At 37.3% G+C, this 20,458-nt stretch overlaps 3 protein-coding genes across 3 annotated transcripts; 2 read left to right on the forward strand and 1 right to left on the reverse strand.

Annotated features, from left to right (window-relative positions):
• Positions 1 to 2,633: 2,633 nt before the first annotated feature.
• Positions 2,634 to 5,967, reverse strand: LOC114729590 (ribulose-phosphate 3-epimerase, cytoplasmic isoform). Its single transcript, XM_028916615.1, has 8 exons — positions 5,706 to 5,967; positions 5,104 to 5,108; positions 4,304 to 4,366; positions 4,094 to 4,200; positions 3,891 to 3,988; positions 3,579 to 3,671; positions 3,422 to 3,463; positions 2,634 to 3,079 (listed from the first exon to the last, which is right to left on the reverse strand). The coding sequence occupies exons 1-8, from the start codon at positions 5,820 to 5,822 to the stop codon at positions 2,924 to 2,926; spliced, it is 681 nt and encodes a 226-aa protein (XP_028772448.1). The 5' UTR covers positions 5,823 to 5,967; the 3' UTR covers positions 2,634 to 2,923.
• Positions 5,968 to 12,718: 6,751 nt separating this feature from the next.
• LOC114729599 (uncharacterized protein At3g27210) lies at positions 12,719 to 15,383 on the forward strand. Its single transcript, XM_028916624.1, has 3 exons — positions 12,719 to 13,094; positions 14,390 to 14,470; positions 14,680 to 15,383. Exons 1-3 carry the CDS (start codon positions 12,899 to 12,901, stop codon positions 15,132 to 15,134), a joined length of 732 nt encoding a protein of 243 aa, XP_028772457.1. The 5' UTR covers positions 12,719 to 12,898; the 3' UTR covers positions 15,135 to 15,383.
• Positions 15,384 to 16,893: 1,510 nt separating this feature from the next.
• Positions 16,894 to 20,173, forward strand: LOC114729593 (triacylglycerol lipase 2-like). The gene is made up of 9 exons (XM_028916619.1): positions 16,894 to 17,045; positions 17,281 to 17,494; positions 17,571 to 17,690; positions 18,643 to 18,783; positions 18,880 to 18,990; positions 19,067 to 19,210; positions 19,351 to 19,391; positions 19,495 to 19,670; positions 19,755 to 20,173. The coding sequence occupies exons 1-9, from the start codon at positions 16,894 to 16,896 to the stop codon at positions 20,081 to 20,083; spliced, it is 1,428 nt and encodes a 475-aa protein (XP_028772452.1). The 3' UTR covers positions 20,084 to 20,173.
• Positions 20,174 to 20,458: the final 285 nt, after the last annotated feature.

The raw sequence follows: 20,458 nt of genomic DNA on the forward strand, positions 1-20,458 counted from the left end.
CCCCTCATGGTATTTATATAAACCATTTGATATTTGATATCAACACAGGGATCCCATGACACAGCATGTCACTCATTTCAGCATTTAAAAAGAAAGAAAGAAAGAAAGAAACAGGTTATTAGGGTTCAAATCTCCACCCATTATATCTGACTTATTTAGCAACAGATTATGAACAACATAGTATAGAACTACATTTACAGAAGGGTTGAAAATGTAGATGAAACATTGGACACAACGCTTCCTGGTTTTGGCGTTGAAGATGAGAATCTTCATCATTTTCATCCTCCGATCAAGTATCCAATTTGCGTTTCCCATCAATGCAAAAGAAGCCTACAAGGAAAGCACTAGGGCTCCAAGTACACATGACTTTACAAATAAAAGCAAAAGATCAGGCTTGACTTTCCAAGGAAGAAAGATGAATGCAGCAGACAAGAGAATATAATGTGTGAAGAAAAAAGTGTAAATAGAAATGATGGCAGAGTAGAAAGTATGGGCTCGAAAAGCAGACAAATAGAAGATTGAACAAGGCATATATGCACCCAAGTTAATGCTAAGACATGGAAGTGAGGATATGGGTGGGCACGTCATGGAACGCTCTACTTTTAAAAATATCTTCAAATTTGTTGAGCCAATTTCTAAATGCAATCATATTAGAAAAGGATGAAACGCATTATTTAAATAAATAACTTTATCATGGTTAAATAGAAAATAACCTATAAATTGAAAAACTTCACAACACACTGCTACAGATCCAAATGATCCAAATGCACTTGACATTACAAAAGATAAGCTTCTATAGTTCAAGTTATCTCAAAACATAATGAAATCCTCAATCAAGAGACATGTTGCAAATAAGCTAATATGTATTAAGGTTACGAAAAGGGCTCTAGGTGGCAAAAAGACACCAGAATAGCACATATTTAAACTTAATCATACTCTCTAGTTCACTCCTAACCCATATTTACTCATATTAAGTGGTGGGAACCAAAAAAAAATGAGGATCTTACTTGTCACATTTCAACGCTTTGGTCGTTGAAAAGAGACCACCCTCACCGCCCATGCCAGCCCCTATATAGCCTTGTCTGTGTAAGCATATCACTTGCTTGCTGGCTCATCTTTTTCATTTTATGCATCATTGCTATTATTAGATGTCAATATAGCTGTACATAAAAACAAAACTTCCTTTCATTTCATTGGAATTGAGGTTATATGAACGGTGATAGTTCATTTTCATATCATAAATTATGGAGTACTGCTTCTTTTCATTGGGATTGAGATACAATACTCATCGAGATTTCCATAAAATGATATGTAATGGGTATGGGGAATTATTTTTCAAGAATGAATTCAGTTAAAGACATTGAAAAAGATGATGATGATTGATGAGTTGGCATCCGAATCTGAACCATGCATTGGGATTTCTGAATCAGAAATGTCATTGTGCCTGGTGCTACGAGATTGATGTATCAAAACTCGGCGGAGATCTTGTGGATTACTTAGTCCAAATCCACAGAACCATGATTTCTGAAACTTCATGTCTGTATGGTTCACTCAGTGAAGTTAAAAGTAGAAGAGATAAAACCAGATTCCATGTGCTTTTCTTTATCTTTTTTTATTTTAATGTCAATAACGTACACAGGGGGAAGAAATGTTGTGGGTATTGATTAGTTAATCAGATGATGAGGAACAATCTTTCATTAAAAGAAAACATTTTTCCCAAGTGGCTGTCATAATAACGATTTCAGACAGTTCAGCAGAATCCCATTGCGTCCCTCATAGCACAAGTACCCCAAAGCGCTCTCTGATCTCTCACCAAAACTTTTTCCAACGACATATCATTATTAATGCTGTTCAGGTATTAATATTACCTTCAATATCGCTTATTAGAATAAGGATGATATGACGATGAAGATTATCGTCATCATTATATTCGCTGAAAGCGATGATTGTGTCTCTTTCCGTTTGCTCATTAACAACAGGCCCTCGTTTTACCCAAAAAGCAGCTCAGAGAAATCCGTACATTGCATGTTAAAAGGAGAGTAAAACGGAACCTCTCAAATTATCAAGACAGAATTGGTTTCGGAGAACGATACTATAAATTCAACCTAGTTTTTCTTATTCTATTGGGCATGGTGAGTGCAGTGAACAAAAGTACCTTTATACGGAGTGTTCGGCAGTTCTAAACCAATATTGAATGCAAATCGTTTTTCTTGAGACGAAGTACAGAGCGACTTCTGCGCAAAAGCAACTTTTGAGCTGAAAGCATGGTTTTTATTGGATCCAAGCAATGGTGGTGGAAAAACATGGTCCATGCACGTGAGAACACATGCTGGCCGCTGTTCCTTGTGAACAGAAAATTAAGCTAATTTTGAGACCTGGTCAGCCAGGCCTTACCCAAATTCCAATACACTTTTCAAGTCCCCTGTTCCTTGAAAAGTAAAAAGGTGCCACCATATATAATGGTTTAAAAGAGAATCGACAGGGGCGAATATATGAAGTGGCTGGCATTAGGTTAAAGAGAATGAGTTGTCACAAAATTTAGCAATGGAAAAATATAGACCATTCAACATATTCATGTATATTAGCGAGCACGTGTCAATGCGAGCTATCCAGACAAGTGGTTTGCTGGCTCATTAGAATCAAATCCAATTATTCACTCTGGTTTATATAGATGGTGTTGGTGACAATATTTGTCAAATCCAATTGCAAACAAGAATGTCACTTGTCATCAAATTGTAAAATACGCCTTAATGTACTTCATAGGGCGTACAGTGGACGTAGCAATACAAACAAACCACTTCTCGTTTATTTAACAAGTCAAAATGTTAGCACATTGAACAGTTTGGAGAATATCAATAAACTCTGTATGCGAAGCTGTGTAAGGGTAAATCAACTTGTGCTCAGCAGTCTTTCCTGTGTTTTGTCAGTTTGATTGCTGGGCTTTCTCGACACTCTTCTTCATCAAGGATATTACTTGGGCTGGCTCAGGGGCTCCAAATACCGAGCTTCCCGCAACAATGCAATTTGCTCCTGCAGATGCAGCTGCGTCAATGGTCGAAGGCCCTAGTCCACCATCAACCTGCAATTGAATATGTACATGTTCCGAACCTCAGATCCCCACGTTGATATTACCACTCGTGTGCAAGAACTTGCAAACAGATGGATTACGTGTTCATGAATATCATGGGAAATCTCGAAGGAAAAGATAAAGGTCATTATGTAATAGAGTAGAGGGAGCGAAAAGTAACCAAGAGGTAAAAAGTGCTTCCAAAGTCATTCAAGATCAAGTGAGACACAAAAAAACATAAAGTGTGAGAGATGAAACAAGTTCAAGAATTAATTGAACAAAAAAACTCCAATCTGTTGTGAATCAATTTGATGGAAAATGGGTTAAAGCCAAGAAATTAACAACTTCAAATACCTCGATGTTAAGTGATGGATACTTCTGCCTTAGCAGCCGTACCTGGTTTCAGAAAGAAAACAATTAGCCAAAAAGTAGGTGCCAGTTAAATAATCAACACTTGTCACTCGTCAGTCAGAACTAACTCAACATATAGAGTGAAGAAGAGTATTGATACCTTGTCCATCATCTCAGGCATAAATTTCTGTCCTCCAAATCCAGGTTCCACAGTCATTACAAGGACCAATTCCACAGGATTTTCTGCTTCAACCTGTGAACTGAATATTGATAAATAAAACAAAAACAAGAAGCATCCTATAAAGAATAAAATCTAGCGTGATATTGTATCTATCCTCAACTTCAAGGCTATGAATTATACATACAAGAGTCAGGGCACTCTCAAATCATACTTACCACTGTAAACATAAAATCCAGAAGTGCGCGTGCGCCCGTGTAACCAAATGAGAACTAAAAAGGAAGGTAATCATACCAGGGGATAAATCTCTTCAACTGGTGTCCCAGGCCTTAATGCTACACCAGGCGTCATGCCCCCGGATTTTATTCTCTGGACAAGTTCTGGCCAATTATCTGTCCACAATAACAGCTTTTGAGCATGCAGAGAAGAAAATAACATAATTAATGTGGCCAGTGCAAAAAAGCGTGCAAAGAAAATAAACTATAAGGATTAGAAACCTTTAGATATCTCTATATGAAATGTAAAACCAGAAGCACCAGCCTTTCTCAAAGGTTCAACATAGTCAAGAGGATTTGTGACCATCAGGTGGCAGTCCAGATATGCCCTGTATTAGTTTAAAGCAAATGATTAAAAGACAGGTGTATCTTAACAATAGGTGACATATCGATTGAAGAAAAGTTAGATCAGCAAAGCAGCAATGAAATTACTTTGTGTGCTTTCGTAAGCTTTCAATGACTGGGGCACCAATGGTTAGATTGGGGACAAAGTGCCTGCATGCAGGAGAGGAAGAAAGGGGAAGTCCAAATAGTCAAATTAACTAAAATGAAAGTAAACGTAACAACTATTAAATAAAGTGCATGACACGCCACGCATTCATCCTTGGCTTCCGAGAGAGGTTGATAAAGTAGTTTCCATTTGCATGAAACTAATACAAAATATAACTCAAAATATAAACATGAAGTTAGCTTCAAAATTGTAAGTGATGACCGTGATTAATACTACAATTGCAGATTTTTGCAAATGCATAACAACATCCCTATTGTAAAATAAGTCCGTCAACTATATAGCATGAATTCTTATTTGAATGAGAAAAAAATTGACATAAGAAAATGCTAGAGGTCACAAAAAATTGGACTGTCATCAACAAGACAACATTTCCTTTTCTGCATTTTCTTTTTTTTTAACTCCTTTCAATGAAAAGGAGCTCCAATCACAATTTGATGATGGATGGAAAACTCAAGATCTCTGTCATCATTTTGCCGTCACGTCAAGGGCAAGCACATATGTATTTCACTACTTAGCCGAGAAAACTTGAACTATAATGAGAGAGGATAAGCACACCTGATAATTATCATAGGACCCTGGATTCAACACGAAGAAAAAAGAAAAACAATGTTTTCTACTCAAAGCATAAATAACATAACAGTGAAAGGAAGTAGATGTTACAGACAAGAATAACGAGGAAAGGCACAATGATAAAATGGTGTGAGCAAACACGGACACCTACCCATCCTGCAAATGAACCAAAATGAGAAAAAGTATCAGGAATCATGATTACAATGAAATATAAGATATGCAAACACATAAATATTTATGCCATAACAGACCACGCACAAATTGATTCATCCTTTGTTAACTGAGCCATTTTATCCGCATAAGAACAGCTGGGCGGCTGCAAACTAGTTAATGAACCATATTAGAAATTTAGCTCGCGCCGGCTCCTCCTTAAATAGATTTTTCCATGCTGGAAATTTTGTGGTAATAGATTGTGAATGAAAAGACGACCCGTGATATATTGTGTAAAGAATCCCCCTCCCCTTTTCATTGGGTCGAAGTTCAGGCCATCAGCAAATTATTTTCCATGTCTACAAATATTTCCACCCGTCAATGGACAATACCATAACAATCGCAGCATCGACGCTGTTAGTCGAAGAATGCAATATATGAATAGAGTAAAATCCTTCTATTGCTTCAAATACGTTTCTGATAGAAAGCCTGAATCGGAACAAGCGATAAGTCCTAGCTCTTGGATGAACTAAAGTTGAGCGAAAATAAACCAGAACATGGAGTAAAATGGATAGGGAAACAGTCGAAGCTCAGAAAGCATACCATAATATCCATGTGGAGCCAATCGGCGCCATCCTTGAGCATGCGAGCAGCCTCGGAAGCTAAATTAGCGAAGTCCGATGATAGCATGGAGGGTGCAATTTTTGGCGTCACTCCCATGATTGCGCTGCTCTTAGGTTTCGTAATTTCCAAGAGTTCAGGATTGAAGGTCGGACGCGCCGCGATAAACCAGCGTTAGGTTGGTTGCTTCTGGGGGTTGGTGAGATGGGCGAGCCACCGCGCGCACAATGACACAACAGAAAAAGCTTCCCTTTTGCCCCCAAAAGAAAAAGCTTCCATTTTTGGTTTTTCCACAACTCGCACAACGATGGCCGGACCGGCTTGACCGTTAAATGTAACTCAAACGTCGTCGTCTAAGTTTTTGGTTTCTAAGACCGGGCTCAACTTGGCAAGGGGGGAATAGTAGTCCACTGCCAGTGGACGAATTGGTAGTCCAGAAGCTTGAGCCTAAAATAGTCTTTCCTTATTCATGTAGTCCACGAAATGAGCTTTTTTATACGCAAGATCTTGTTTTCAGACATGGGCCGTGCTGTTGTTCAAGGCGGGAGTCCTGTGAATTGGCGTCTACCGCCTAGCCAAAAAAAAAAATTGTGAATTTGTGATGTCTAAAATAATTATAAATATATTTTATATAAATCAGAATAAAACTCTACTCATGTATTTATCTCATATTTCATACCCGGTACTGCGGTAACACCGTGATAACAGGAGGCCAAGAGTATGCCGACTAGCGCTATCAACATCATCGTCTTCCAGTTTTCCTTGATTCCCTGGTCTCCATGGGATTCATCCAATCACTGAGAAAGTCCGACGAAGGGCATCCAACCACGTGGCACCTCATTTCCCATCCCAATATCCCGTCCATCTTTCTCTTAACTTGTCTTATGTAGTAGGTAATTTTGACCTCTTCAGCTGCTGTCGCCTCAAATATCAGAGATAATCGTTTGAATCATATTCGATTTCCTGATCGATGATGCGGTTTTGTCTCTTGTTAGTGTTTTTTATTCTGTTTATAAATATCCAGAAGAAGTATTAAATACTCTTTAATGTGTTTATATACATAATAAAAGTCGCACAAAGAAGTTAAAAAAAGCAATGTACCATCGAAGTTTAGTATATTTAATAAGGAATATATTGAAAATCACTTGAATTTTAAAATAAAATTAATATATTGAACTGATATATACTCTCTCTGTATATATATATATATATATATGAATATATCGGGAGTAACTTATTACTCGTATTGAGAATAGGATAAAATAGAGTCAGACGGGCACTTATGCTCTCATAGTCTCATCAGCGAAAAAAACTAACCCTCCACACGCTCAACCGTTCTCTTTAAAGTTCCCTGATGATCACCGTTGTCACTATTTTTTTTTTTTGGTACAAACCGTTGTCACTATTTAAGCGCTCTAAGCATTGATGGATTATTTACAAGTTGCCCAAAAGAAGTGGGCCCAAACTAACAAGGGGCAAATAACTTGTTTTTCTTAAGCCATGACTACGACTCCCCCCCCTGGGGGGTGGTAAAAAAGGTGAGTAGGTGACAATGTTTGGATATCTTCCCAGGTAACGACGACGGTGGGCCCCTTTTTCATTCTCGGGCGCGAGATGAATGAGGCAATAAAAATTAGAGAGAATTACAGTGAGGTCCCAAGTAATTAAAAAACAAGTCTTAGAGGTTGTCATTCTCACTGTAGGACTTGTTATTTCAGGCTGCTCAAGTTGTTATTTGGGACTTTGTAGTGATTATTTCTCTTGTGTGGGACTTGAATGTAATTTTCCCTAAAAATTAATCAAATTGGATTTTTTTTAAGATAAAACAAGGAGGAGGAGTTCAAGGGCCCTAGTAATTGCTTTTCAAAGCATTCTATGGAAATGGAGACAAATTTTTTTCACAAGTTTATTTTTGAAATCAAATATGGAAAATAAAGAAATCAAATAACGCATACCCATGTGACCCGACGAAATGCAATACTTGCTATCTAGCAGTTGCCTCAAGTGATTTTGCCTGTCTATGATGTAACTATATACATTAAGTTCGGGTTGGCATCACTTTCAGTAACTAATTGGTCCTTTTCTTTTGAAAAAGAATACGAAGTTGAAATCAAGGCCCAAAAAAAAAAAAAAAAAAGAAATCAGGGTCACACGGGTTGGTGACGAGGGCGCGTAGAGTTGGCGTGGCAAATTAATGCTGATACCACGTCTGAATTGACACGGAATTACTCGTACTGGTATACGTTGACCCAACGCCGAGCAACAAATTGCCAACCATTGTATGTTAGTTATAAGGAAAATTTTCAGTTTTAAATGCAGGTCACTCGTAGTATATCAAATGCTTATTTTTTATTTTTATTCTTATTTAATTTCTACTAAAAAGAGAAAAATATGAAAATAATTTGCAATATAGAAAAATTTAAAATTTAAAATGGTACGCACTGCAAGTAAGTTAGTACCGGAGATGGGAGTAATCGGTAATCTTGTATTCATAGTCATGCGCGGTGGTGAAGAGTGCGCGTAAAACTGATGTGGCAGGGGGCGATGCGCACGGGCAAAGTCTGGGGGGATGGCTGGGCAAGAGTGAAAAGACAGCGAAGTTGTCATCAATTATGGAGTTGATTATAAATGAGATAAGATATGACTATACTTGCCCGTCCATGGCGTGCCCTCATTTCGCACAAATCCACCTCTCCAGGTAGCTGCGCCAGACCCCCAGCATTTTCCATTATTCCCACCTACCAGTTGAATAACTGCCACCACTATTATTATACTACTATGCTCTTTACGTATTTTTTATATTTATTAATTTTTTTTAAAATCATATTTAACGATGATAACCTCTCAATAATAATTGAGCATGAATATTAAAAAAATGATTAGAATGTCGTAGTTATTATAATTACTTAATTAGTTAACTTATTTAATTTTTTAATCTAATTAACATAATTAAACATGTCTTAGTATTATTCAACACGGCGTCCTTTGGATTCTCAGAAACCCACCCCACACCACCTTTTGTTACTCCCCCCCAAAAAAATTAAAATAAAAAAAATAGATAGTTGAAGTCACACCAAGCGTTACCGCTAAACTGATGTGCTCGCCGGCCGCTGTTAATCAGTGGCCAGTTTGTTAATGCCCTTTTATTTTATTTCGTTATTTATTTCCTTTTTTCCTTTTTTTTTTTTTTGGTTTCCCCGGCTTCGGCTGTGATTGACATTAAAGCCGGATCACGGTGAAGAGCGAAACTACCGTGAAGCTCTCAAGTTGCGTGCCTTCTTGTCCTTCTAATTTTCCACCTATCATTCGCTGCTATCTTTTTGAACCTGGCCCTTTTTCGGCCAACTCTTAAACCTGGTCGTTGTTCATTAGTTCTGTAAAATACTACTACTGCGCAGACAAATGGGTCGTGTTTAGGCCATAAACGTGCCCACGAGCCGAATTATATATGGATGGCATTTTCATAAGTCAAAGTTATTATACTCCTCTTGTCCTAAATATAAGACCCTTATACTAGTGTGTATGAGAATCTTATATTTAGGACCGGAGGAGTATACTGGTACTGCTTTTCATTTTTAATATAAAAATTAATTTAATATTTAATTTGATTCTAAATATAATATTTTAATTCACTTTATTTCTCATATTTATTTATTTATTTAAGATGATTCTCGTAGAAAGTGCACATTTAAAGACTTTATCAAATGATAATTCTGACTAATATGTATGATTAGTAAAAGTATTTTAAGAAAGACGATACCTACTCATTATAAATAATTAACTTATCTACTTTTTTAATCTGCTCAAATTAGTTGACTGGCTCTTATATTAAGGATCAAATGTACTATTAAGGACTAGAGGTCTAGTCTTTAATATAAGAGCTTGTTTAACTTTTATTCTGGTTCTAAATATGAGATGTTCATTTATCCTGTCTCTTATATTTATCTATTTTTTCATGATAGTTCTTGTAAAAATATTAGTTCTAGTTAATATAGTTAATGAGTAAAGATATTTTAGGCTGAACAACATCTATTTATTACGAATAACTAATCTAATTAATTTTTTTAATCTACTTAAATTAATTAATTAGCTCTTACATTAAGAATCAGATGAAGTATATACACACGCTGAACAGCACAACTTCCATATCACTGTAGATTAATACTTTTTATCTAAACCACGATCACTATTAGGTTAATTTGCATTAAAATATGACTCCATCACTGATACTCGAATTACTAACTCAGTTGATTAATACTTAGTCTATTGTAATTTTAGTACTCATCCGATTCTAAATATAAGACTCTTATACTAGTATGTATAAAAGTTTTGTATTTAGGACAGGAGAAGTACTTTTCTGTTCTCTTATTTAATGTAAAAATTGGCACCGGATTTTATGCATATTGTAAGTTCATATAAAAAATGATCATAGTGTTGGTAACCGCAGAACAGCTAGCTTTTTGGAAATCCCATTCAGCTACTCTATTTAAGAGGGAAAATGAGAATAAAATGAAAGGAATAGAAGAAAGCGACAAATAACTAACCCGCCTTGAATCATTTAATGCCCAATTAAGTATAATGACGATTCACTGTGATCACCATACAAATAAAGCAGTTGTCATTCCATGAACTCATGCCCCATGCCCCATTATGTCCATCCCCATCCTATGTTCATACGCCCGACAATATATACGCCCCGCCCGTTTTCCCCCAAGAGCAAACCATTTAGTTCATAATATTAATAGTGCAGCTGAATATAATATTTATAATTAGATTTGAAAAACAGATAGAAAATGCGGCGATATTATTGATTCCATAGCTGTAAATTAAATTGAGTCGAAATGTGGCGATGTATAGTGACGGCTGAAGTTAGGAATCTCGCGTGAATTCAGCACTTGGAGATGACATTATTGTTACACGTCTACATCGTTTTTCGATCGTTTTCAGGCTGACGCTAACCCAGCTCATTTTATGTCACAATCTCTTAATTTATTTCTCTCCAATAATAACAAAGTGGAAATATGTGAATCCTAAAGTTGAATATTGATATGACTGCAACCAGAAACGAGATTTGGTTTTATCCATTACTTATCCTTAATATAAAATTTGGTTTGACTATTATTTTGATTATAAATATAAAATCTCATTATACTCTGTCTTTTATATTTATTTATTTTTTTAAGATAGTTTTTCTAATAATGATAGTTTTAACTAACAAACTTAATTACTATAGATATTTTAAAGAAAACAACACCTGTTTATTATAAATAACTAATTTAATTTATTTTTAAAATCTATTTAAATTAGTCTATCAACTCTTCGGAATATTTGTTAATGCCATTTGATTATTTGTCTCCTTTTGTCTTCTTCTGATCAATCATCCCATGTGTTAATTTAAGCTGACTCATCCCTGGTCGGCCGGCTAGAATTGTCATTTCACTTGCTCTTTCTATTTCTCGGTCTGGAAGTAGCTCGCAATTTCTCCTTTTGATTAAGTATGACAGCCGCCCAAACGAGCATAATTCACGCGAAAATTACTGGCCCCGACCTCAATATTCAACTTACCTTTTCACTGTTGGGGTGAAGAAGCTAATTAATAATTCAGGACAGATCAATTAATATGTGTCAATCTAGAGTATTTTATATGGCTAACATGGTAACATGCATTTATTGAAACCTAATTAAATCTAACGAGGTCGATTTACATACATTCATTTCAAAATGGGAAATTATGATGCCCATAATCGTGTGATGAATTTTTTCCCCCAAAAAGAACAAAGCGTGATGGTTTTGTTTGGCCATTATTTCTGTAAGATGCGCGTACCGTATGTGATATAATAATGAGTTTTCACATTACAACTCATCTTTCACTAGAAAATTTATTATTCCCTAATATTTTTCTCATGCGTAAATACATATAAAGAGACCTTTATTTATTTATTTTTGCCAACTATAAAGAGACTAGTCAAATTAGCCATACACTATATTAAATAATCTACCATTTTTTCCCTGCTGCCGCTGGTCAAACTGCACCCAAAGGAAGTTAAAAAGTTACAGCAGTGTCTGTGTATAGACTTGACAAGTTTGACAGTTGCCAGTTTCTTTTTTCTTTTTCCTTTTTTTTAACGTATTCTAATATTTTCTAATATTTTTATTATGCATCCAAATTACACCGCCAGTCCACTGCTGCTCTGATTAATACGTAGCAAATACGCTTCAAATTAGTTAAATACAATTAATATGTAACAAATACAGTTTTTTTTAAATATACTCATATATATAAATAGATAAATGTGAGAGAGTAATGATAAGATAAATGAGGAAAGAGAATATATTAAATATATTAAATTAAAGGTAAAATAAGTAATACTAGTACTGTATTAAATGTTCAGACAAACTCAAAAAAAATCTTATAAAAAGAAAGAAACCATCCAAAAAAATTAAATCTTACAATAAAAGACAGAAGAAGTAATAATTAAAGAAAAATTACTATGCTTGTTTGGAAGTGCAATGGCAGGACCACTGTTGTATTGGAGGCTTTCCGGAAAGCCAAAAGATTCCACTCTTAATAGAGAACCACACAAATCGTTAGTATTTACATTTTACAGTTGTTAAAATTCATTTTTGAATTTTCTAATCCAGCTTTGGCCCAAAAAACCAATTTCCTAATCCAGCGTACTCATCGTTTAACGCAAACGTTTTAAAAGAGCAAGTTCCCATGAACATGATAATTCAAATCAATTACTACGAGGTTAGCTCTCCCTAATCGGGGAAAAATATCTCATTATTATTCCCTAAAGTTTCGATCTTTCGTTATTACGAACGGACTCTGAAATCCTTGCAGAAACTGTTCACTTTCTGGATTGGTGGGGCCCATCCCTGTGAATCGCCATACGATTCATTTATACAGTAGCAGTAGCACACATTGCGACATAACCTCCCTTTCAAGCCCAATCTTCGTTTCCTTTCACTCATTGTCTCATTCTTCTCCCCCCAGTGGGCGAGTTTTCTTCTGAAGGCATTTTCCTCGCCTTTGTTATAACGCCATAAAAAACATCCTCCACTTCCTCCTTCGTTCTTCTTTCTCTTGCGTCTCCTTTACCCCTTGCTCTCTTTCTCTTTGGATAACTCTTACCGGGGTCTGTGATGATCGGAAACTAATCGTCTTTTGAGTGATGGGTTCTTGTGCTTCAGTCCGTAGAAATACGGAGGCGGACATGAAACTGGGGCTGTCATTCGGGTCAAAGACTGAGAATCTGATGATTCCACCATCGCCTGTTAAGGAAAAGCACCATGATGACAACTTTCGGATCGACGATATCAAGTCTCAGAGGTCGCCGACTCGGTCAACCACTGCCTTCAGAGACTATGGTATGGTCCTTGTGGGTTTGTTACTTCAAAAGCTGTCTGGCTTATAAGAGGTTATTGGGTTGTTTTCTACTTTTGCTTGGCTTTTTGAAGGACCCCAACTTTATTTGATTAATCGTCTTCACTCTTCTCTCTTGATACATATATACTATTTTTATTAATATATTTCTTATCAGGAGATAAGCTCAACACTCTTGTGAATATTTCTGCGATTCCTCTTAACGTATGATTTAAGTGGTGTGGGGTGTTTCAAGGTTTTATTTTGTTATTTTACATGTTAGCAGAAATCCGAACCTTATTATCCGATCGTTTATTGAATGTTTGTGCGGTGTGCGGAAAGATGCTTTTTTTCTCAATCTGCTCTAAAATAGAAGAGAATATATTCTGTTCGTATGGTCTGACTTCTTCTGATATGGTGTACACGCTTGTGGATTATATTGAATGAACACCATCAAAGCAATGGTATTGGTGCTAATTAATCGGGTTCATTGTGCACTTATTATGACAAATTTTGTCCGGATCGATTTGTTACATTCCTGCTGCTTAAAACTAGGCATTCCAAGATACTGAGAATACTTCTTTCTTTTCTCTCAGCATATACGGTGATATTGCCTATATGAATTTGCTATCCTTGTAAAATGAGAAAGCAAAGCAACAAAGTTTCCATGAAGTTATATGGTTATATTTCACTACCTGAACTTGTTCTGTTCCTGCTGGTTTGTTTGGAATGGAAAGCTGGGTTTACCTAAACTCCTTGTATCTTGCCAGACACCATCTAGTCCCTAGAGTAATGTTCAGCGACATTTTATTGGGTGCAAAGCTGTGTATTTGGCCCTCAAATACTGGAATAACATTAATTTGCATAGCTGTAATCTTATGCTTCTTGACTGCTCCTTGTGCCGGACTGTAGGAATGGACCACCATAAGATGAGGGCTTGGTTTATTGAGGGGGAAGAAAGCAAGAGCTTTCAGTTTCTGTAAGTTAGATGAAAGATATTTATTGGCTGTAAAAGCTTGCTCTGTATTGACACAGAGATGAGGACAATACTGTGTTGGTGTCCATTTAATTAATGCCTTCTTATAGCAAAATGTGAGATGGGAAATTAGTGTTGGACGTGTAAGCCATATTTACAATCTGCTGCATATTTTGTGATTGTTACATCATAAGTTGTCAGTGTGAATTAATAGCAAGTCCGCCCTTAAAACCAAGTCACCTGTAAACATCCAATGTAGAAACAAACTATATGTGACGCACTTGTGAGCAGATTGTTATAACTTGGAATTTTTCCTTTATACAGGTAGCAAAGAGGAAACATTTTTTGACTCCAAGCCCTGCTTAGACTCTGACTGTGAAGACGATTTCTACAGCGTTAATGGTGGTAAGAATTCCATGCTTTTCCTAATGATACTTCCCACTTCTCAGCCACGTTAAACTTTGCATTGAATATATGCGAAGGGAAAAAATCAAAGCAAGCCAAACATGGCTTAAAACGAAAATCTTTATTATTCTAAATCAGTGAAGGATAATGAGACCCTTATTCATCCAAATGAGCTTTGATTTCTTAATGTCTTTTTCCTCTTTTTCCAGACTTTACTCCATCTCGTGGCAACACTCCAGTTCACCCATTTGGAACCTCTAATGTGAATAAATCTCCTTTTGAGAACAGAACTCCTGGTTCTACGCCTGGGCGACCTCCATCTCGAAAGAAAAAGAACCTGTTGGAGCTTTTTCGAGAGAGTATTAGAGAGGACCATTATCCTGATGTAAACCACTTAAGTAACCAAAACATGGGTAATGAAAAGCAGGAAGCAAAGTTAAGTATAAATGACACTCTTTCAAAATCTTCAGGAAGCACTCCTTACATCTCAGGGACTAACTCTGTGTGTGCCAGTGAAAGAACCCCAAATGGGGATCCTGTGTCAACCAAAGAGAACTCAGTGAAATCGATGCAGGGTTGCCTTCCGAGCTTGGTTTCATGCCGTAGCTTCAGGGAGAGGAAGAGGAGGATGAGTCCTGCAGTAGTAGCCAATGGAAAAATTTGAATCCTGTTGGAATCTGATGAAAATAAAGTGTCTTACTCGCTGAAGGTTAGACTGTTTGATAGTGTATATCTTAAGACATAAGGGTAAAGAACCCAGACGATATGAGCTGACATCTTGTATATCGTTAAGAGGGAAAGATGCTCTATGCCAATATTGCAATAGGATTTTGCTGTCATAATCAATCAAAGTGGCTGTCTCTTGTTGGACTGTGTTTTTTATAATGAAATTTATTTGGTTGACAACCTGCAATTCAGCGTTCGTGACTCGAGCGTACATTAATGGAAAGTTTTGAATCATTTATATTATTCTTGTCTAAAATAAGAGCTTGGTGCCAGCAATCAATGATTAATAGCTGCAGGTGTGATTAGCTGAAGTTGTTGGGAGTCGAGGTCTTGCTAAAATTACTAATTGCTCAACAATTTGAGGGTGGGAGAAGTGTTTTGTAACTTCATTTGGACAAGGAACGGTTGATTCCAAATATGGAATCTAGTTAGTTAGAGGGCGTTTGGCATTCTTGGAAAGTAATTAAAAAAAGGTGTTTTTACATAAGTGATACAAAATTCTTCTCATATTTTCCCCTCTTATACAGTAAAGTCATCTTTAAAAAGTTAATCTAGACACCTCCTATTTACAAATACAAGACTTTAATTTTGTCTCCTTTAATGTTTTTTCTCACATTATCTTTAATCGATTTCAAAGTCATTCTCACTCTTTCTTAATTCTTCCCACTTGGCCCTCACGGCAAAACCAGGATGTTTGGATTATTTTGAATATCCAATCAGCCACTATATAATAATAGTAAATAATTAATTTAACTTCAAATATCTATAAATTAGTTAAATAGGCTTTTATATTTAGAAGAGGGAAAAGTATTATTTTCCAATGTTTTTTCCGACGGACTGGGCTAAAGAATATGTTTTCCTATTTTTTCGCAGTGCAAGGTAAATGGATTTTTTGCCCATGTTTAATCCATGGTTAAAGAATTCACTACATGCCACCAAAAAAAAAAACGAGACGCATGCACCCCATTGCAACACCTCAGAATTCTGAAGTTGGGCCAAGTTGGGCCTTTTGGTCATTTTGACAAAAGGCCGGAATTCACGAGCTCATAAAACCTCATGCGCGGACTATTTAAATATCAAATGGCCCAGAAAAAAACGGCCGGAAAAAGAAAAGGCTTATAAAAGAAGAAGCAAGAGATTTAAGAGACAAAACAATTGTCACCAATAGAATTGAGTCTAGCGAAAAAAAATTAATTTCTCATACGTAATGAATCAAGATTCCAATAAAAGCATATCTATGTTTTAGCCAAAAAAAGAAAGATTCTCTTAAAGATTGAGAACCGAATGGCTAAGAAAAGCCATAATTAAACAAGATCATTCTTCATTAGATCGAGATTTTCTTTTTAAAAAAAAGGAAAATATTTTCTTGCGTGTACTGTAACATTGTTCGAGACCATGAATGCGAAGTCATTTTACACGGATATGACCCCAGCTTGCGATGGGAGAAGCAAGCTCGTGCATCCATTGTTCGGTATAAAATGAACACTCCAGAAATTAAGCAGTCTTGAGTCTTGACTAACTTTCATGAAAGCAGTATATCTTAATTTCCACTGTTGACCGAACTTTATTTTCTCACCTCAAGAACTATTTCTGTGATTCAAATTGAATGCGCACTTCTTTTACATGTCGAATAAAAAGAAGATATGGCTTTAAATCAATTTTCCTTCGAACTTGAAGCGCACGGATTCTCAAGATGAATGGTAATCAATCTCAGAAGCAGAACACGAAGTCTCTCTTTCTCAATCGGCTTCGTCCTAACAGAGGAAGATGGACCCAAAGCAGAATTCAAAGTAGATAAAAACCAAACCCATGCCCATACCATGCTAGCAGAGCTTCAGACTTTGCTCTGGCATGACTCTGTTGATTCAAGTCCAAGTCCATGAGATCCTACTTTGCTCATCGATAAGAAAGAAGACCCTAAATGGGTCCCCCACAATGTGAACAAATGTTTTACTTTTGGCCAATAAATATTATAGTCAGTTGCAAAAGTAAAGAGATTCAAAAAGAAAGCAAAGCAACCAGCTTGGTTTCCCATCCTGTGCCTCTTTTTCTGTTTCATCCCATCTTTCTTCTCCTACATATAGGGCACCCCTCAATCTCAATTCTGCACCAAGCATCGCTCCCCAGGGCTCCATGGGTTTTCTTGCTGCTTTCTCTCTTTGCGTCCTACTCATAACTGTTGAAGCTCATGGCGCATTGGCATCGCGGAGAGCTTTCTCTGCTCCAACTGAGCCTCTAGCAGATGGCATATGTGCATCTTCGGTCACTGTGCATGGCTACAAATGCCATGAACTTAAAGTAAGATTTCAGAGTCATGATATCTTAAAACTTGGTTAACAAATGCTTAAAAGAATGAATCACGTTTGTGTTACAGGTTACAACCAAGGATGGGTACATTCTTAGTTTGCAGAGGATCCCAGAAGGCAGAGAAGAGGCAAGAGAACACAATGCGACGAAGAAGCAGCCTGTCATTATACAACATGGAGTGCTCGTGGTAAGTGTCCCGGTGATCCATCTTCCAGATTCAATCTGATATAACTTGTATCGGTAACTGGAAATCCAGCCAGACAAATATCATATGTATCTGCTTGAAGTTGACGCTGTCCTTGGTCCAAGTGACCAAAAGGGTCCACTTCCGCGTTCGTTACACTATGGCTCTAAAGTCGCTTTCTAGGTTACCCTTTTTCCCTCCTTGCCTATAAATCATAGCGCGAGTGACGCTCATCATGTGTCGGGTCGGGTTACTTTAACGTTGCCCTTGATGGGTAAGCTAAGCGCCTAAGCTACCACATGATTAAGCTGCCTAAAGATGTTTGACGCATAGGGTGTGTTCCGGGATCTTCGGACATTGATCCCGTAACTCTCTGTTAACATCCTGTTTCAGAAGTGTTTTGCCCCCTCCTGTAGGACAGATTCCAAGCACAGGCATGAAATTCGAGGATAACATTTTATCATCAGCATATGCATACTAGGTACTAGGTAGCCGTTACTCTTGACTCTTGATTATGTGCAGGGAAGCAGGGCAAACGGCTATTATAAGTGGACATGTAGCAATCTGTCTCCTTCGTACGGAATATTGTATTTCAAAAGCAGAATAATGAAAGCTGGAATCTTATAATCTACAACAAATGCTACATAAATGATCACTTGCCATAATTAAATGGCCGCACTTTCAAATGTGCCCTTGTCGCATCTGGCTTCGTGGAAGACAGATGATCATGGCTTCAAGTTTCTTCTATGTTTATCTATAGATTCCCACGCCTAGCAGCAAAGCAAATGTTAAATGGGTCGGTGCGACGTGCAATTTTAGTCGAATCTCATCTTTCATGAAGCATAATAATTATGTTGCAAGGAGTTATGATTATGGCTCTGATGCTAAATATATATTAATAACATCGCGTGCCTGCCTTGATGATCACTAAACGACAACGTTGGAGCTGTTGCAGGATGGAATGACATGGCTTCTGAATCCACCGGAACAAAGCTTGCCCTTCATTCTGGCTGATAATGGCTTCGACGTATGGATTGTTAACACCAGAGGAACCAGATACAGCCGCCAACATATCTCTCTGGACCCTTCCAGCCCGGTTTGTTTTTATCTTTCTTTTCTTTTTTATTTTTCTTTTGCTGTAATTTTCCAGGAAAAAAGGTTTCCTTTTGATTTTAAATGGTGAAAATGACAGGACTTCTGGAATTGGTCTTGGGACGAGCTGGTCAGCTATGATCTACCAGCCGTTTTTGATTACGTGTTCAGCCAAACAGAGCAGAAGATTAATTACATCGGCCATTCTCAGGTACAGCATCACAAACCCTGTGTATGAAATATGAACCAGCTGAATAGTCACTGAAATCGAAAACCGTGTTTGCCAGGGAACTTTGATAGCTTTGGCATCTTTCACAGAAGGGAACTTAGTGAACCAGCTGAGATCAGCAGCCTTGTTGAGCCCCATTGCTTATCTGAGCCATATGAGTACCGCACTTGGAGTTTTGGCTGCGAAATCTTTCGTTGGTGAGGTAAAAAAGGGCCGGGGGGGGGGGGGGGAGACCATCAGTAACCTCTCTTATTATTATGCAACCATAAATACTTGAGACATAAAGGCAAACCAGTGACATTTCCTAATTCATGGTATTATTCCTTGTATTTTGCCAAACAGATCACTACCTTGTTCGGTCTGGCAGAGTTTAATCCCCGTGGGTGAGAAAATACTACAACTTTACTCCATAAAACTAGAAGCCATCCTTGTTACAACTTGAAAACCCCATTTATCAAATGTAAATGTAATCATTATCATGTTTAGGTTGCCTGTTGCTGCTTTTGTGAATGCTCTCTGCGCTCACCCAGGAGTAGACTGCTACGACTTGTTAACTGCACTGACTGGTAAAAATTGCTGTCTCAACTCTTCCACCGTTGATCTGTTCTTGAGTAATGAACCCCAGCCGACATCAACAAAGAACATGGTCCACTTGGCTCAGAGTAAGATTTTACCTTTGCCAGTGCAGGTTATTATATATCCATTAATTTCAGATATGACTGACCAGGACAAGCAATTTGTGGCAGCTGTTAGGCATGGGGTTCTGGCGAAATTCAACTACGAGAGACCAGACTACAATATAATGCATTATGGAGAAGCATTCCCTCCGCTTTATAACCTTTCCAACATTCCCCATAACCTCCCTCTCTTTGTTAGCTATGGAGGACGAGATGCTCTATCTGATGTTCTTGATGTTGACAGCTTACTTGATGCCCTCAAGTTCCATGATGTTGATAAGCTTAGTGTTCAGTTCATTAAGGACTATGCTCATGCCGACTACGTCATGGCATTTAATGCCAGGGACTTAGTGTACAATGAGGTTCTTGCATTCTTTAAGCGCCAGTTTGATACTTAATGCAGCAAAACTCGGCTTAAAAGTTCATACTACTACTACTACATCTTACAAAAATGCGATGTATTGGGTTATCTATATGATCAAATCTAAGTTATCTAGTTACTGATCAACTTTCTTCTTTTTTTCTATTTATTTTTTGGGCTTTAGCAACTTCATTTTTGCATGGGCATGATGCCTTCAGAACCCATCTATCCGGTTGGACTCCTGGCCCAGGCTAGGCTGTCTCTGCTTCAACTTAAACTACCTCTAGTTCATGCTCAGGTTAATACAAAACAAAGTAAATGCTGAAGAAAATGAATCTCATTAGCCAGTTGGCATCTAAAATGCTCCCTGCATTATCACAAAACTATGTCTAAATTGAAATTACCCTGTGCG

This window comes from Neltuma alba, unplaced genomic scaffold, assembly GCF_004799145.2.
Source record: "Neltuma alba isolate B1F8T4 unplaced genomic scaffold, ASM479914v2 tig00012648_pilon, whole genome shotgun sequence".
NCBI classification, from domain to species: domain Eukaryota; kingdom Viridiplantae; phylum Streptophyta; class Magnoliopsida; order Fabales; family Fabaceae; genus Neltuma; species Neltuma alba.

What these genes read in the sequence shown, in the direction of transcription:
- LOC114729590 (XM_028916615.1), bottom strand. Translation starts at nt 5,822, where the DNA reads ATGGGAGTGACGCCAAAAATTGCACCCTCCATGCTATCATCGGACTTC. An exon ending in TCATATAGAGATATCTAAAG is followed by an intron (nt 3,989 to 4,093) that starts GTTTCTAATCCT and finishes TATTGTGGACAG; the next exon opens with ATAATTGGCCAGAACTTGTC. An exon ending in TGCCTGAGATGATGGACAAG is followed by an intron (nt 3,464 to 3,578) that starts GTATCAATACTC and finishes TTCTGAAACCAG; the next exon opens with GTACGGCTGCTAAGGCAGAA.
- LOC114729593 (XM_028916619.1), top strand. Translation starts at nt 16,894, where the DNA reads ATGGTAATCAATCTCAGAAGCAGAACACGAAGTCTCTCTTTCTCAATC. An exon ending in TACAACATGGAGTGCTCGTG is followed by an intron (nt 17,691 to 18,642) that starts GTAAGTGTCCCG and finishes GAGCTGTTGCAG; the next exon opens with GATGGAATGACATGGCTTCT. An exon ending in CTCTGGACCCTTCCAGCCCG is followed by an intron (nt 18,784 to 18,879) that starts GTTTGTTTTTAT and finishes TGAAAATGACAG; the next exon opens with GACTTCTGGAATTGGTCTTG.
- LOC114729599 (XM_028916624.1), top strand. Translation starts at nt 12,899, where the DNA reads ATGGGTTCTTGTGCTTCAGTCCGTAGAAATACGGAGGCGGACATGAAA. An exon ending in CACTGCCTTCAGAGACTATG is followed by an intron (nt 13,095 to 14,389) that starts GTATGGTCCTTG and finishes TCCTTTATACAG; the next exon opens with GTAGCAAAGAGGAAACATTT. An exon ending in TTTCTACAGCGTTAATGGTG is followed by an intron (nt 14,471 to 14,679) that starts GTAAGAATTCCA and finishes CTCTTTTTCCAG; the next exon opens with ACTTTACTCCATCTCGTGGC.